The 18,249-nt window shown below is 47.1% G+C and overlaps 2 protein-coding genes across 2 annotated transcripts in view; both read right to left on the bottom strand.

Annotated features, from left to right (window-relative positions):
• Positions 1 to 18,249, bottom strand: part of MUC4 (mucin 4, cell surface associated) — a 57,621-nt gene that overhangs the window by 31,091 nt on the left and 8,281 nt on the right. The window lies entirely within an intron of this gene.
• On the bottom strand, positions 648 to 5,471 carry LOC125137861 (mucin-19-like). The gene is made up of 2 exons (XM_047798971.1): positions 5,264 to 5,471; positions 648 to 5,050 (listed from the first exon to the last, which is right to left on the bottom strand). Exons 1-2 carry the CDS (start codon positions 5,469 to 5,471, stop codon positions 648 to 650), a joined length of 4,611 nt encoding a protein of 1,536 aa, XP_047654927.1.

The raw sequence follows: 18,249 nt of genomic DNA, 5'->3' as shown, positions 1-18,249 counted from the left end.
CCCCTCAGCAGAGGTGGCGGAAGAGGGTGAGGTTGACCGGGGCCCTGGTCCAGTTGTCCTTGAGACTGATGAGGTGCCTGGAGTGATGGTTCTTGTGCCGGGTGGGGGCGTGTCCCCTGGGCCTCCCACAGTGGTGTCGGTTGCAATTGGGGATGTGATCATCCCTGAAGTTGTTGGAGGTGTGTTGCTTAGGCTGGAAGTGGGGGAAGTGCCACCTGCAGAAGCAGGTGCTGTCGACACGGCTGATGTTGTTGCAGGTGTGGTGGGGGTGGGTCTGGACGTGGATGAAGAGGTTGGTTCCCCTGAGGGGGATGTCTCCCGGGAAGCGCCTTCTGTAAGAGGGTGTCCACTTGTGGAAGATAAAGGTGTCGAGGAGCTCACAGCCGCGGTGGCGCTGCTGTGGGTTTCCCTGGTGGTCTGCATGCTCTGAGTCTGGTGGACCTGAGAAGATGCTGCTGTCCCCTCAGCAGAGGTGGCGGAAGAGGGTGAGGTTGACCGGGGCCCTGGTGCAGTTGTCCTTGAGACTGATGAGGTGCCTGGAGTGATGGTTCTTGTGCCGGGTGGGGGCGTGTCCCCTGGGCCTCCCACAGTGGTGTCGGTTGCAATTGGGGATGTGATCATCCCTGAAGTTGTGGGAGGTGTGTTGCTTAGGCTGGAAGTGGGGGAAGTGCCACCTGCAGAAGCAGGTGCTGTCGACACGGCTGATGTTGTTGCAGGTGTGGTGGGGGTGGGTCTGGACGTGGATGAAGAGGTTGGTTCCCCTGAGGGGGATGTCTCCCGGGAAGCGCCTTCTGTAAGAGGGTGTCCACTTGTGAAGATAAAGGTGTCGAGGAGCTCACAGCCGCGGTGGCGCTGCTGTGGGTTTCCCTGGTGGTCTGCATGCTCTGAGTCTGGTGGACCTGAGAAGATGCTGCTGTCCCCTCAGCAGAGGTGGCGGAAGAGGGTGAGGTTGACCGGGGCCCTGGTGCAGTTGTCCTTGAGACTGATGAGGTGCCTGGAGTGATGGTTCTTGTGCCGGGTGGGGACGTGTCCCCTGGGCCTCCCACAGTGGTGTCGGTTGCAATTGGGGATGTGATCATCCCTGAAGTTGTTGGAGGTGTGTTGCTTAGGCTGGAAGTGGGGGAAGTGCCACCTGCAGAAGCAGGTGCTGTCGACACGGCTGATGTTGTTGCAGGTGTGGTGGGGGTGGGTCTGGACGTGGATGAAGAGGTTGGTTCGCCTGAGGGGGATGTCTCCCGGGAAGCGCCTTCTGTAAGAGGGTGTCCATTTGTGGAAGATAAAGGTGTCGAGGAGCTGACAGCCGCGGTGGCGCTGCTGTGGGTTTCCCTGGTGGTCTGCATGCTCTGAGTCTGGTGGACCTGAGAAGATGCTGCTGTCCCCTCAGCAGAGGTGGCGGAAGAGGGTGAGGTTGACCGGGGCCCTGGTGCAGTTGTCCTTGAGACTGATGAGGTGCCTGGAGTGATGGTTCTTGTGCCGGGTGGGGACGTGTCCCCTGGGCCTCCCACAGTGGTGTCGGTTGCAATTGGGGATGTGATCATCCCTGAAGTTGTGGGAGGTGTGTTGCTTAGGCTGGAAGTGGGGGAAGTGCCACCTGCAGAAGCAGGTGCTGTCGACACGGCTGATGTTGTTGCAGGTGTGGTGGGGGTGGGTCTGGACGTGGATGAAGAGGTTGGTTCCCCTGAGGGGGATGTCTCCCGGGAAGCGCCTTCTGTAAGAGGGTGTCCACTTGTGGAAGATAAAGGTGTCGAGGAGCTCACAGCCGCGGTGGCGCTGCTGTGGGTTTCCCTGGTGGTCTGCATGCTCTGAGTCTGGTGGACCTGAGAAGATGCTGCTGTCCCCTCAGCAGAGGTGGCGGAAGAGGGTGAGGTTGACCGGGGCCCTGGTGCAGTTGTCCTTGAGACTGATGAGGTGCCTGGAGTGATGGTTCTTGTGCCGGGTGGGGGCGTGTCCCCTGGGCCTCCCACAGTGGTGTTGGTTGCAATTGGGGATGTGATCATCCCTGAAGTTGTTGGAGGTGTGTTGCTTAGGCTGGAAGTGGGGGAAGTGCCACCTGCAGAAGCAGGTGCTGTCGACACGGCTGATGTTGTTGCAGGTGTGGTGGGGGTGGGTCTGGACGTGGATGAAGAGGTTGGTTCGCCTGAGGGGGATGTCTCCCGGGAAGCGCCTTCTGTAAGAGGGTGTCCACTTGTGGAAGATAAAGGTGTCGAGGAGCTCACAGCCGCGGTGGCGCTGCTGTGGGTTTCCCTGGTGGTCTGCATGCTCTGAGTCTGGTGGACCTGAGAAGATGCTGCTGTCCCCTCAGCAGAGGTGGCGGAAGAGGGTGAGGTTGACCGGGGCCCTGGTGCAGTTGTCCTTGAGACTGATGAGGTGCCTGGAGTGATGGTTCTTGTGCTGGGTGGGGACGTGTCCCCTGGGCCTCCCACAGTGGTGTCGGTTGCAATTGGGGATGTGATCATCCCTGAAGTTGTGGGAGGTGTGTTGCTTAGGCTGGAAGTGGGGGAAGTGCCACCTGCAGAAGCAGGTGCTGTCGACACGGCTGATGTTGTTGCAGGTGTGGTGGGGGTGGGTCTGGACGTGGATGAAGAGGTTGGTTCGCCTGAGGGGGATGTCTCCCGGGAAGCGCCTTCTGTAAGAGGGTGTCCACTTGTGGAAGATAAAGGTGTCGAGGAGCTCACAGCCGCGGTGGCGCTGCTGTGGGTTTCCCTGGTGGTCTGCATGCTCTGAGTCTGGTGGACCTGAGAAGATGCTGCTGTCCCCTCAGCAGAGGTGGCGGAAGAGGGTGAGGTTGACCGGGGCCCTGGTCCAGTTGTCCTTGAGACTGATGAGGTGCCTGGAGTGATGGTTCTTGTGCCGGGTGGGGACGTGTCCCCTGGGCCTCCCACAGTGGTGTCGGTTGCAATTGGGGATGTGATCATCCCTGAAGTTGTTGGAGGTGTGTTGCTTAGGCTGGAAGTGGGGGAAGTGCCACCTGCAGAAGCAGGTGCTGTCGACACGGCTGATGTTGTTGCAGGTGTGGTGGGGGTGGGTCTGGACGTGGATGAAGAGGTTGGTTCCCCTGAGGGGGATGTCTCCCGGGAAGCGCCTTCTGTAAGAGGGTGTCCACTTGTGGAAGATAAAGGTGTCGAGGAGCTCACAGCCGCGGTGGCACTGCTGTGGGTTTCCCTGGTGGTCTGCATGCTCTGAGTCTGGTGGACCTGAGAAGATGCTGCTGTCCCCTCAGCAGAGGTGGCGGAAGAGGGTGAGGTTGACCGGGGCCCTGGTGCAGTTGTCCTTGAGACTGATGAGGTGCCTGGAGTGATGGTTCTTGTGCCGGGTGGGGACGTGTCCCCTGGGCCTCCCACAGTGGTGTCGGTTGCAATTGGGGATGTGATCATCCCTGAAGTTGTGGGAGGTGTGTTGCTTAGGCTGGAAGTGGGGGAAGTGCCACCTGCAGAAGCAGGTGCTGTCGACACGGCTGATGTTGTTGCAGGTGTGGTGGGGGTGGGTCTGGACGTGGATGAAGAGGTTGGTTCGCCTGAGGGGGATGTCTCCCGGGAAGCGCCTTCTGTAAGAGGGTGTCCACTTGTGGAAGATAAAGGCGTCGAGGAGCTCACAGCCGCGGTGGCGCTGCTGTGGGTTTCCCTGGTGGTCTGCATGCTCTGAGTCTGGTGGACCTGAGAAGATGCTGCTGTCCCCTCAGCAGAGGTGGCGGAAGAGGGTGAGGTTGACCGGGGCCCTGGTGCAGTTGTCCTTGAGACTGATGAGGTGCCTGGAGTGATGGTTCTTGTGCCGGGTGGGGGCGTGTCCCCTGGGCCTCCCACAGTGGTGTTGGTTGCAATTGGGGATGTGATCATCCCTGAAGTTGTTGGAGGTGTGTTGCTTAGGCTGGAAGTGGGGGAAGTGCCACCTGCAGAAGCAGGTGCTGTCGACACGGCTGATGTTGTTGCAGGTGTGGTGGGGGTGGGTCTGGACGTGGATGAAGAGGTTGGTTCGCCTGAGGGGGATGTCTCCCGGGAAGCGCCTTCTGTAAGAGGGTGTCCACTTGTGGAAGATAAAGGTGTCGAGGAGCTCACAGCCGCGGTGGCGCTGCTGTGGGTTTCCCTGGTGGTCTGCATGCTCTGAGTCTGGTGGACCTGAGAAGATGCTGCTGTCCCCTCAGCAGAGGTGGCGGAAGAGGGTGAGGTTGACCGGGGCCCTGGTGCAGTTGTCCTTGAGACTGATGAGGTGCCTGGAGTGATGGTTCTTGTGCCGGGTGGGGACGTGTCCCCTGGGCCTCCCACAGTGGTGTCGGTTTCAATTGGGGATGTGATCATCCCTGAAGTTGTGGGAGGTGTGTTGCTTAGGCTGGAAGTGGGGGAAGTGCCACCTGCAGAAGCAGGTGCTGTCGACACGGCTGATGTTGTTGCAGGTGTGGTGGGGGTGGGTCTGGACGTGGATGAAGAGGTTGGTTCGCCTGAGGGGGATGTCTCCCGGGAAGCGCCTTCTGTAAGAGGGTGTCCACTTGTGGAAGATAAAGGTGTCGAGGAGCTCACAGCCGCGGTGGCGCTGCTGTGGGTTTCCCTGGTGGTCTGCATGCTCTGAGTCTGGTGGACCTGAGAAGATGCTGCTGTCCCCTCAGCAGAGGTGGCGGAAGAGGGTGAGGTTGACCGGGGCCCTGGTGCAGTTGTCCTTGAGACTGATGAGGTGCCTGGAGTGATGGTTCTTGTGCCGGGTGGGGACGTGTCCCCTGGGCCTCCCACAGTGGTGTCGGTTGCAATTGGGGATGTGATCATCCCTGAAGTTGTGGGAGGTGTGTTGCTTAGGCTGGAAGTGGGGGAAGTGCCACCTGCAGAAGCAGGTGCTGTCGACACGGCTGATGTTGTTGCAGGTGTGGTGGGGGTGGTCTGGACGTGGATGAAGAGGTTGGTTCCCCTGAGGGGGATGTCTCCCGGGAAGCGCCTTCTGTAAGAGGGTGTCCACTTGTGGAAGATAAAGGTGTCGAGGAGCTCACAGCCGCGGTGGCGCTGCTGTGGGTTTCCCTGGTGGTCTGCATGCTCTGAGTCTGGTGGACCTGAGAAGATGCTGCTGTCCCCTCAGCAGAGGTGGCGGAAGAGGGTGAGGTTGACCGGGGCCCTGGTGCAGTTGTCCTTGAGACTGATGAGGTGCCTGGAGTGATGGTTCTTGTGCCGGGTGGGGACGTGTCCCCTGGGCCTCCCACAGTGGTGTCGGTTTGCAATTGGGGATGTGATCATCCCTGAAGTTGTGGGAGGTGTGTTGCTTAGGCTGGAAGTGGGGGAAGTGCCACCTGCAGAAGCAGGTGCTGTCGACACGGCTGATGTTGTTGCAGGTGTGGTGGGGGTGGGTCTGGACGTGGATGAAGAGGTTGGTTCGCCTGAGGGGGATGTCTCCCGGGAAGCGCCTTCTGTAAGAGGGTGTCCACTTGTGGAAGATAAAGGTGTCGAGGAGCTCACAGCCGCGGTGGCGCTGCTGTGGGTTTCCCTGGTGGTCTGCATGCTCTGAGTCTGGTGGACCTGAGAAGATGCTGCTGTCCCCTCAGCAGAGGTGGCGGAAGAGGGTGAGGTTGACCGGGGCCCTGGTGCAGTTGTCCTTGAGACTGATGAGGTGCCTGGAGTGATGGTTCTTGTGCTGGGTGGGGACGTGTCCCCTGGGCCTCCCACAGTGGTGTTGGTTGCAATTGGGGATGTGATCATCCCCGAAGTTGTTGGAGGTGTGTTGCTTAGGCTGGAAGTGGGGGAAGTGCCACCTGCAGAAGCAGGTGCTGTCGACACGGCTGATGTTGTTGCAGGTGTGGTGGGGGTGGGTCTGGACGTGGATGAAGAGGTTGGTTCGCCTGAGGGGGATGTCTCCCGGGAAGCGCCTTCTGTAAGAGGGTGTCCACTTGTGGAAGATAAAGGTGTCGAGGAGCTCACAGCCGCGGTGGCGCTGCTGTGGGTTTCCCTGGTGGTCTGCATGCTCTGAGTCTGGTGGACCTGAGAAGATGCTGCTGTCCCCTCAGCAGAGGTGGCGGAAGAGGGTGAGGTTGACCGGGGCCCTGGTGCAGTTGTCCTTGAGACTGATGAACTCATCATAGTTGATTTGTAAATACCAGAAGTTGAAGCTTCCCTTTTTTTTCTTTCAGTTTTGTTTGTTGATGTTACTCCTTTTGACAGGTTTACTGTTATGGGAGTTATGTAGCTGATATTCGATGGGGATTTCTCCTCAGTAATAGTAGTTGTCATAGCGTTTCCACCTGTAGAGGATTAAAGAATTGATGATGCATATGTTTCAATAGTGCCGTTAAATATAAGATACAAGGACTCGTTGACAAGACAGGTTCCTTCTGTGAAGTTGGAGCATTAAGAACAGAATTTTTTCCCACGTGTACCACTGTATATCATGGTGGGTCAGAATAAGTGGCTGCGGGATTACCCCTGTCTAACATTTCTAATGCCACTGTGGAACCTCATCAGAAATAATACTGCAGTGAATATCTTTGTGCTAATATGTTTTCAAGTGTCATTTATTGCGTGGGTATAATTGAAAATGACCCAGCACACTCCTACTTTCTCCATATAAACCGTATGTGGAAGGCAAGATACAAGAGCTTCAGTCTCAAAACAGTGTTGTAATTAAAATACACAGACTGTCCTTTCAAGCAAAACATACACAAATTTTTATTAAGCAGGAATTGCTGGGAAATGTGGACAGCTGCATGCAAATCATGAAAATAAACTCAAAATGGCTTAAAGAGTTAAGTATAAGACAAGACACCATTAAACTCCTGGAAGAGAACATAGGCAAAACATTCTCTGACATCAACCTTACAAATGTTTTCTCAGGTCAGCCTCCGAAAGCAACAGAAATAAAAGCAAAAGTAAACCAATGACACCTAATTGAACTGACAAGCTTTTGCACAGCACAGGAAACCAAAAATAAAAGAAAAAGGCACCTTACAGAATGGGAGAAAATAGTTTGAAATGATGCAGCTGATAAGGACTTAATCTCTAGAATATATAAGCAACTTTTACAACTCAACAGCAAAAAAGCCAACAACCCAAGTGAAAAATGGGCAAAGGACCTGAATAGACATTTCCTCAAGAAAGAGATACAGATGGCCAACAAGCTCATGAAAAAATGCTCAACATCCTGATTATCAGAGAAATGCAAATCAAAACTACCATGAGCTACCACCTCACACCAGTAAGAATGGCCATCAGTAAGTCCACAAATAACAAACACTGGAGTGGTTGTGGAGAAAAGGGAACCTTCCTGCACTGTTGGTGGGAATGTAAGCTGGTACAACCACTATGGAGAACAGTATGGAGGTACCTTAGAAATCTATACATAGAACTACCATATGATCCAGCAATCCCACTCTTGGGCATACATCCAGACAAAACTTTCCTTAAAAAAGACACATGCACCCGCATGTTCATTGTGGCTCTATTCACAATGGTCAAGAGCTGGAAACAACCCAAATGTCCATTGACAGATGATTGGATTAGGAAGATGTATATAAACACAGTAGAATACTACTCAGCCATAAAAAAGAACGAAATAATGCCATTTGCCGAAACATGGATGGAGCTAGAGACTCTCATACTAAGTGAAGTCAGTCAGAAAGAGAAAGACAAATACCATATGATATCACTCATATCTGGTATCTAATATACAGCACAAATGAACCTTTCCACAGAAAAGAAAATCACAGACTTGGAGAATAGACTTGTGATTGCCTGGGGAGAGGGGGAGGAAGTGGGAGCTTGGGGTTCATGGATGCAAACTATTGCTCATGGAATGGATTTACAATGAGATCCTGCTGTGTAGCACTGAAAACTATGTCTAGATACTTAAAACACAGCATGACAATGGGAGAAAAAATTATGTATACATGTATGTGTAACTGGGTCCCCATGCTGTACAGTGGAAAAAAAAAAGTGTGTTGGGGGAATAACAATAAAAAAAATTTTTTTAAATTCAGATTTTTGCATATCCTATACACACATTTCTCAAACACATTTCTCACAGCCTTTTAATTTTCCTTAACCCAAGGCATATCTCAATCAGTTTTCCCTCTCAACTCCTCTCCTAATGCCATCTCTAAAAATCCTTCAGTTTTAACCCCTTGTTATAATCTTGTGATCTTCTTTCCTCCCTCATTTCTCTCTTGTACCCCATCTCAAATACCTAAGATTTTTGCTGACCTATCAGGACCTTCTTTGAAGAGCAAGAAAAGGGAAATGTTGTGACTTTGTGTATAGAATGCCTGACCTGACTAGATGCATGCACTGCTTTAATAATTTATTCAAGACTTTTTTCTTCCTTTTTTTCCTTTTTTTCTGGCCATGGTGTGCAACAAGTTGATATGGAATTTCAGTCCCAGACCATGGATTAAACCCAGGCCACAGTGGTGGAAAGACTAATTTTAAACCAGTTTAAGGTCTGGGGTGGGAAAGAGTGTTAACTCTTTCAACCTGAATTATTGCATTTTTATTTAAATTAAATTAAATTATACTTCTTTTTACAGCCACACCTGCAGCATATGGAAGTTCCCAGGCCAGTTGTCAAATCAGAGCTTCAGCTGCTGGCCTATGCCACAGCCACAGCAACGCCGGATCTGCATCTTCGAATTGCACTGTAGCTTGTGGCAACACCAGATACTTAACCCACTGAGTGAGGCCAGGATCAAGCCCACATCCTCACAGACTCTGTGCTGGGTTCTTAACCCACTGAGCCACAATGTGAACTCCTATAGCAATTTTAAAAATAAAAGCAAATTAAATTTCTACCTTTAAAATTTTTTATCTTTAACATTTGTCCCAATCTAGCAGAAATCTAGTGAATGAGTACACACATTCTAGCCCTGGTCACATCATAACATGATGTTAATTTAATTGATCATACCCTTTCTTTTCCCATGTACTTGCCAGGCAGAGTGTTTAAATGCCAACCTGTTCTATTTGAATTGCTTGACTGCACTCACACTAGCTACAGATGAAGCCTCAGTCAGCCAGGAGACCATACCATCCTCCCAAACTTTAAGACCCTTGAGTCTTTGAAACAAAGAGGAAACCACAAAATCTTGTCTTTTTTTTTCCCTTAGGAATTTATTTATTTATTTATTTTGGCTTTTATTAGCTCCCTGGCTGTTCTTCTCCTTCTTCTTTTTTTTTTGTCTTTTGTTGTTGTTATTGTTGTTGTTGTTGTTGTTGCTATTTCTTGGGCCGCTCCTGCGGCATATGGAGGTTCCCAGGCTAGGGGTTGAATCGGAGCTGTAGCCACCGGCTTACACCAGAGCCACAGCAACTCGGGATCCGAGCCGCGTCTGCAACCTACACCACAGCTCACAGCAACGCCGGATCGTCAACCCACTGAGCAAGGGCAGGGACCCAACCCGCAACCTCATGGTTCCTAGTTGGGTTCGTTAACCACTGCGCCACGATGGGAACTCCACCCTGGCTGTTCTTAAACAAATTTTAAGCTCCATGATCACAACTAGTTGGAGGGAGGTCATTCCCAGAGAGACAACTCCCAGAGAAGAATTTAGTTTGAGTGCAATTCTGGGACTTGACTATAATCCCACCATTTTCTCTTCTTAAGAGAACACTTTCAGCTTTCGAGTGAGCGAGAGTGATTATGAATCAGCTATAATTTGTTAAAAAGAAAAGTGACTCACCTGCAGCTCTAATTTATTAAAAAGAAGTGACTCACCTACTATGTATTAATAGTAACTAATTACAGGTGACACGCTTCCAAGCTGGTATGAACAAATGCATGGATTGATCTGCAGAGCTGTTAGAAAGTCCTTGGGCTTTAACCCAAATGACACTGCTGTAACTTTAAAGGGGACTTTTTTTTTATTCAGAATTATGAATAGATTTGTTTCTAGGACTCTAAGTCCTATACCTGCTCCCTCCTCAGTAAAGTTCATAAACCTCGTTTCTCTAGCTAAGGTTTAGATTGGAAGACATATACCATGAAATTATTATTAAGCTTATTTCCTCTTCCTAAGAACATAAATAAAAGCAACGCTCTGTCTTCTGGCTTTGAGTCACCAGATAGAAGCTAGTTACATGCCAAACTTACTAATAAACTTATTATAGATTCTTGGCAATTAATTTACTTTTGGAGCCTGCATCACCTCTGTTAAAATCAATATTAGCAGCAAAAGTTTCATGATTGCACAGTCCAAGTTTTTTAAAGTAAAGATTTGTATTTGTTTGTTTATAAAAGTAGTACAGCTCCACTCCCAGCAATATGGCAGAAGAGACAGACTTTAACTAGAGAACCTGCAAATGCCAAATAATGTGTAATAAATATTTTCTGAATGCTGAGCTGAGATCCGAAGAAAGAAAGGGAGACGCTCAGGAGTGAAGGAGTTGAAAACTAAGATGATAAGTAAGTGCTCTCATACAATTTGGAGATTTCTGAGATCTAGAGTTTGGCATTTCAATGGCTGCATGGAGAAAGGAAACAATCTTAGATCAGGACACTGTAGACTGAATATTTTCTGCATAAAGCTGGAAACCTCAGTGAAAAGGTGGTCTAGAAAAATCTAAAAGAAAAAAGAAAAAGGAGGAGTTCCCTGGTGGCTCAGTGGGTTAAGGATCCAGCGTTTTCACTGCTGGGGCTCTGGTTACTGCTGAGGCACAGGGTTTTTTTTGCTTGTTTTTGTTTTTCTTTCTTTCCTTTCTTTCTTTCTTTTTTGTCTTTTGCGTTTTTCCAGGGCCGCTCCCACGGCACATGGAGATTCCCAGGCTAGGGGTCCAATTGGAGCTGCAGCCGCTGGCCTATGCTACAGCTACAGCAATGCCAGATCTGAGCCGGATCTGTGACCTACACCACAGCTCACGGCAACGCTGGATCCCTAACCCACTGAGCAAGGCCAGAGATCAAACCTGCAACCTCATGGTTCCTAGTCGGATTCGTTAACCACTGAGCCACGACGGGAACTCCAGAAACCATACCTTTTTCAAAGTCTGTGAGTTAGCGTCTGTTCTGCAAAGAAGTTCATTGTGTCCCTTTTTAGATTCCACATGTAAGTGATAGCATATGATGTTGATGTCTCACTGTCTAACTTCACTTAGCATGATATTTCTAGGCCCATCCATGTTGCTGCAAATGCCATTATTTCTTTTGTGGCACAGGTTTGATCCCTGGCTCGGGATCAAACTTCCACATGCTGTGAGTGCAGCCAAAAACAAAAAACAAAACAACAGCAAAAAATAGAAAAAAGAAAGGAAAGCTGAATGAAAGATAAAATTAAGAATATAACTTAACTTGGTTTTTTGAAGATAAACTAGACATTCCTAGCAGAAGAAAGGAAATAATAAAGATTAGAACAAAGATAAATGAAATAGAGAGTAGAAAAACAATAGAGAGAATCAATCAAACCAAAAATTGGTTCTGTGAAAAGATCCAAAATTGACAAACTTTTAGCTAGATGGACTAAGAAAAAAAGACTCAAGTTATTAAAACCAGAAATGGAAATAGGAATATTACTACTGATTCTACAGAAATTAAAAGGATTATGAGATTACTATGAGCAGTTATATACCAACAAATTGGATAACCTAGATGAAATAATCTAGGTATGTTTCCTAGAAATGAATAAACAAAATATCAAGACTAAATCATGAAGAAGCAGAAAATCTAGAGATCTATAAACTTGTAAGGAGATTGAACCAGTAAAGAAAACCACTGGACCTGATGGCTTCATTGGTGAATTCTTAAAGAACACTTAAAGAAGAACTAACATCAAACCTTCTCAAACTTTTCCAGTAAATTAAAGAGGAAGAAGCACTTTCTAACTCATTCTTTTAGGCCAGCATTATCCTGATACCCAACCCAGAAAAAGACACTATAAGAAACAAAAATTTTATCCCTTGTGACAATATTCCTTATGAGCAATGATGAAAAAATCCTCAACAAAATAGTGGGAAGCCAAATTCATCAGCATATTAAAAGGATCATACAGCATGACCAAATGAGACATTCCTGATATGCAATGATGATTCAACATACAAAACCTGATCAAAGTAATACACCAATTAACTGATGACGAGGGGAAAACAATGACATGATTATCTCAGTTGATGCAGAAAAAGCATTTGACAAAATTCAATACTGTTTCATGATAAAAATATTCAACAAACTAGGAGTAGAAGGAAACGAACTACCTCAATATAATGAAAGTCATATATGAACAACACACAGCAAATACACTCAATGGTGAGACACTGCAAACATTTTCTCTAAGATCAGAAACGAGGCAAGGATGCCCACTTTCACACTTCTATTCACCATAGAACTGGGAGTTCTAGCCAAATTAATTATGCTATAAAAAGAAATAAATGTCATCCAAACTGGAAAGGAAGGAGTAAATTTTCTCTGTTTGCAGGTGAGGATGTGGAAAGTTTGGAACCCTTGTGCATTCTTGGTGGGAATGTAAAATGGTATAGTCCGTATGGCAGGAAGAGTATGGCAGTTCTTTTAAAATAGTTAAAAATTAAAAAAATAAAATAACTAAAAATAGGAGTTCTCAATGAGGTGCATTGGGTTAAGAATCTGACTGCAGTGGCTTGGGTCATTGCAGAGGCATGGGTTGGATTCCTGGCCCTGGTGCAGTGGGTTAAAGGATCTAGTATTGCCACAGCTGTAGCATAGGTCTTTGGCTGTGCCTTGGATTCAATCCCTGGCCCAGGAACTTCCATATGCCATAAAAAAAATTAAAAATAGAATTACCGTATGATGCAGCAAGTCCACTTTTGTGTATGTACCTGAAAGAATTGAAAGAACTAAAAATAGATGTTAACTCCCTTAAACCGTTAAAAAATATCAATAAACATCATAGTAAACAGCATACTTAAAGATGAAACATTGACGATATTTCCTTTAAACATCAGAATGAATCCTGGATGCCAGCAATGCCTACTTCTACTGGACATTAGGCTGAAGGTCTAGTCAGTGCAGTAACATAAGAAAACTAAACAGAAGTATGACAGCATAGAGAAGTTCTTTTCGGTATGGAAGCTTGTGATTATTTGCAGATTATGTTACCATTTACATAGAAAGCCCCCTAAATTTATAAATTATTAGCAAAGTTTTACATATATGGTCAAAAAATTTTAAATAACTGCATTCTATACATCAGCAAAAAACCTTTTTTTTTTTCTTTTTTGGCTGCCCTGCAGTATATGGAGTACTCGGGCCAGGGATCAGATCCAAGCCACAGTTGTGAGCCACAATGTAGCTGTGGCAATGCTGGATCATTTAACCCACTGTGCCAGGGCTGGGGATCGAATCTGCGTCCTGGCGCTGCAGAGACGCCATCCATCTCATTATGAAACAGCAGGAACTCCAGCAAAAAAAAAATTTAATGACATTGTTTGTGACAGTGATGAATATAGAGTACCTAAGAATAAGTCTAATAAAAGCTGTGCTTAATCATTATGGACAAAGTTATACAACATTGAAATGATTAAAGAAGATATACTCATGATGTAAAAATTGCAAAATATAGATCATTGAAGTACTCACTTCATAAAAATCTCACCCCCCAGACGACCTCATTGTCAGGTGTCCTTCCAGGATTATTTCCTTTTTTTTTTTTGTCTTTTTGCCTTTTTTTTAGGGCTCTCCCGAGGCATATGGAGGTTCCCAGGCTAGGGGTCGAATTGGAGCTGTAGCTGCCAAGCCTACGCCAGAGCCACAGCAACGCGGGATCCGAGCCGCTTCTGCAACCTACACGATAGCTCAGGGCAATGCTGGATCCTTAACCCACTGAGCGAGGCCAGGGACCAAACCCGCAACCTCATGGTTCCTAATCAGATTCATTAACCACTGAGCCACGACGGAAACTCCCAGGATTATTTTCTATGCTTACAAAAATACACAGTTCGAGTCATCTAGCATATATAACATGTGTACTTTTAAAAAACTTTACCTGATATCATAAGCATTTCTTCATGCTTTTACTCTTTGAACATATAATCTGAAGAAACAGATCTTTTCTGTCTTAGCTGGTAGTTCTTTCTCCTCCTCCTTTTGCAGGCATGAAAAAGCTGACTCAGAGGGATTAGGCCAGCTAAGGTCAACAGCAAGATCTTGGGTGTTGTATGTAAACACTGCTTGCTGAGCTCTGGAGGCCCCCTTTCCTAACAAGGCCATTCCATCAACCTGAAAACTTGTACTGTTCCTATTTCCATTTCCCTGTAAACAGCACCTGGGGCAGGTCTCTCTCCTAGAATACTGCCTTCATTGGCTCCCGTTGTAACCACCTCTCTGTGAGATAATGAGAGTCAGGGATCATGCACACTTTACTGTTTCTTTGCTTTCACTGTTTCCTTAATAAACCTTATTTATGCTTGTTCCATGTGCTGCTAGTATGTGGTGTGTGTGGGGGGGGTGTGTGAGAGAGAGAGGGACAGAGATAGAGACAGAGAGAGACGGAGGGACAGAGAGAGAGAGAGAAGTCTGTGCTCCTTATGGAACATTGGACATCGCCTTTTTACATGAAATGACATTCCCATAATTAACTTACTGTTAGACACTTTGGCTGTTTCCAGTGTGTTGCTGTTAGAAATAAAGCTTTGATGATTATCTTTCTGAACGATATTTTGTTTTATTTTCATTATTTCAGCTCATTTCCTCAACATAAATTTCTGTACATGGAATTACTGGTTAACGCTGTTAAAATAGTCTTCGTGTCATTAAAACATCCTGCCAAATTTCTTTGTGGAAAAGTCGTGCCTATTTACAGGCCCACTGGCGGCATGTGGGAGAGCGCATGCTTCCCAATACCCTCTCCGTTGGAGAAAACCTTGGCTTGGTAGTACCGGTTTTCAATCTTGTCAAATGGGGCTGTGTCTCTTTGAATCTTTATTTAAAGAACTTGTTAACTGTGGGCTGAGGTGATTAGAGTCTCCTGCTCCAGTGGAAAAGGAAGGGAGCCCCTTCACGCTGATGAACAAGTTTGTGCGGAGAAGTAGGTGCAGTCTTAACAAGTCTCTCAATCCGTTGAACTTGTTGTTAGAAGAGATTAGCATTGGTTACATCAAAGCCCAGTACTGTATTTGTCTTTCACCACCATTTAAACAATAAATCTTTTTTTTTTTTGTCTTTTTGCCTTTTCTAGGGCCGCTCCCACAGCATATGGAGGTTCCCAGGCTAGGGGTCTCATCAGAGCTGTAGCCGCTGGCCTACACCACAGCCACAGCAACGTGGAATCCAAGCCACATCTTCGACCTACACCACAGCTCACGGCAACACCGGATCCTTAACCCACTGAGAAAGGCCAGGGATCCAACCTGCAACTTCGTGGTTCCTAGTCAGATTCGTTAACCACTGAGCCAGGACGGAACTCCTAAACAATAAATCTTAAGCCACTCCTTCAACAGATTATTCAGCTATATATGAAGACAGTTTGCAGATAACCCAATCTGCCGAATTGAGTAGGTTATCCTTAGGCATGAGATCCTGTTTGTTGGGTGTGGTGAGAGCTATAGAGAAGGTCTTTTGGGGTAAGAAAATAGTTCTCAAAAGAAAGGGTGCATCCTAATCCCTGGAGGAGCTGGTAAGAATACATTCTGGGTTCCAACACCTGTTCCCATTTCCCACATATGGGGTGGGATCCAGGAATCTGCATTTCAACACGTGTCCAGGGTGACTCTGATCCAGGTGGTCTCTGGGCCACATTTTAAGAACCCCTGACTTAATATAAAATGATTCATCTGCTCTTCAAAAATTTTTGTAAGCCAAAACCATCTTACTGAAGTTGTAAGGCACAGATATTTGGGGTCTTGATCGAGCCTTGTTCTAAAGAATATCCCCAGCCTTATTCTTGCTGTTCAAGCTTTGTTGGAATGAACTGACCTTGCACAGAGCTAAGGATTTGACTGTGAAGAGTTGGTATTTGAGAGAAATAGGTTTCTCCCTTCCCCTCCTCTCTCGTCCTCTCCTTTCTCTATGACACTTCATTGAAAAGACCAAAGCCATCTAACTTGATCTCCTTTGATGTCCTAGGACCCTCTCCACCAAGAAATGTCTCTGCCTTCTCCAGGCACATTATCCTGCCCCCAAAGAGGCTAAACCTTCACTGAAAGGCTGAGTATGTGTACACAAATGTGCCTGCACAGTGCCCTGTCTGTCCCCTCCTCCCTCCCTCCTTTGCCCATTGCTTCTCTCTGTCCTAGTGTCTCTTTCTACATTGCTCCTTCTCTTCTGCTGACAATCATGGCAAGGTTTTTCTTTTTCTTTTTTTTTTAGAGAAAGGTTTTTCTTTTTCTTTTTCCATACCCACGGCATATGGAAGTTCTCAGGCTAGAAGTTGAACCAGAGTTGCAGCTGCAGCCTGCATAACAGCTCAAGGCAATGCTGGATCCTTAATCCACTGAGTGAGGCCAGGAGTCCAACCTGCATCCTCACGGATACTAGTTGGGTTTGTAACCCACTGAGCCACAACAGGAACCCCAAATCATGGCTAGGTTTTTCCTGATCTAAAGAAAAAGTCTTTCATCCACATCATGTCCTCCATATCCTCTATCTTGTTTAACTGAAAGCATCCTGAAAAAGGGGTCTACATTCTCCACTTCCTTTTTATCATCTACTCCTTACATCTCCTCCACCTCTATCACCTCACCAAAAATCCTTTCCCCCAAAGTTACCCCCAAACTCCTCCCTAAGCACCAAGACCAATTTCCTTCTCAGTTCCTATTCATTTCTGTAAAATTTGGCACCATCCATTCAACAAGCATTTATTGAGCATCTACCTCAGTATTCTCTCCTTGACCTTCCCTTTGACACTGGCACAGGATTGCCCCCCTGGGAGCTGAAGGATGCTTCTCCCCGCCCCCCTCCCCACCCAACACATTCCCTGTCCCTTCTGTACCCTTTGCCTCTTCTCTCCTCAGCTCCCAGATGAAGTCAGGCTTCTGGGGGCATCTCCTTCTCTCTCCTTTCACGCTTTCTCTCTGGCTAAACTGCATCTACTTTCACACTTTACAAATACATAACTCTACCTATGGAGACCTGTTGTGTAGCACAGAGAATTCTACCCAATATTCTGTGATAATCTATGTGGAAAAAGAATCTGAAAGAGAATGGATGTGTGTATATGGGTAACTGAATCACTTTGTTGTACAACAGAACTTATCACTTGTAAATCAACTATACTTCAATAGAATTTTTAAAAAACCCGCAAATACATACTTCTACCCTGACATGGCATCCCTTTTCCAGACTCACCCTTCCAGCCATTTCCTGGCTGGTCCGTCCAATGCAACATGTCCAACGTGAACTTTCTCTCAAATTGCTGCTTCTATCTTCCGGCTCTATGTTAATTGTAAGCCCAGCTCCCCAGATATTCAGGCCAGAAACACCTGAGTCATCTTTGATTCCTTCCTCTTCCTTGTTGCAAACAACAGAGTCTGGCATCAACTATAATTCCTCCCAATTATTTCTCCCCTATGGTCACCTGTTCATTTTGCTGTGTTATCCTCATTACTCTTAACTATTGCAGCTGCCTCTTAACCGCGCTTCTCAATTCCTTCATTTCCCATCCTGATGCTTGGCTTCCACCACTCCACTGATGGGCTGATTTTCTGCTATGGGGACCAGGAAGGAGAGTTTCTCCTATCGCCTCTGCAGCAGAGATAGCTTTAGAAAATGGCTGGATTGCCTGTCCTGGAAGGCAGCTGCTTGGATCCTAAGGGCCTGGGTCTACTTGTTTTATCAGAGCCATGGATACTGGTGGCCGGACTTGTCCCTGTCATCCCCTTACATCCGATAAAGAAACTTGGGTCCTGAAGCCTGTGTCCTCAGAGGGAGGCTATTTGGTGCTGGCTGACTTTCCTCTGGTTGCGGCTAAGAAGAGTGTTCGAGAGCTCTGTCAGTGGGTCTGTCTGCTCTGCTGAATGGTTTCTATAATAAGGAATGCCCGTTCCCAAGGCACTTCTACCCCATAGGCAGATTCTGCAGGAGACATTGTCTTTATTGCCAGTTCTTGAGTGTCAATTGACTTGTGATTAACTGACCCACACTGGTGGGAATAGGAATTTCTTTCATATTTCTCTCACCGGGTGTATTTTTTCCACCGGGCATATTTTGATGCTATAAATAACTAAAGGTTTGATACCTCATATTTGTACAGTGCGTCATAGCTTCTCTCAGTTAACAGCACCCCTGTTTCACAGATGAGGAAAGTGAGATTTGGAGAGGCTGAGTGACTTGCTCAACACTGCATACTTTTTAAGGGATGGGGCTGAAACTCAAAAGTAAGAGTCAAGACTTAGA

The sequence above is a fragment of the Phacochoerus africanus genome, chromosome 1 (genome assembly GCF_016906955.1).
Source record: "Phacochoerus africanus isolate WHEZ1 chromosome 1, ROS_Pafr_v1, whole genome shotgun sequence".
Taxonomy (NCBI): domain Eukaryota; kingdom Metazoa; phylum Chordata; class Mammalia; order Artiodactyla; family Suidae; genus Phacochoerus; species Phacochoerus africanus.
The sequence above is the reverse complement of the archived record's forward strand: the minus strand, read 5'-3'. Positions and strand labels throughout refer to the sequence as shown.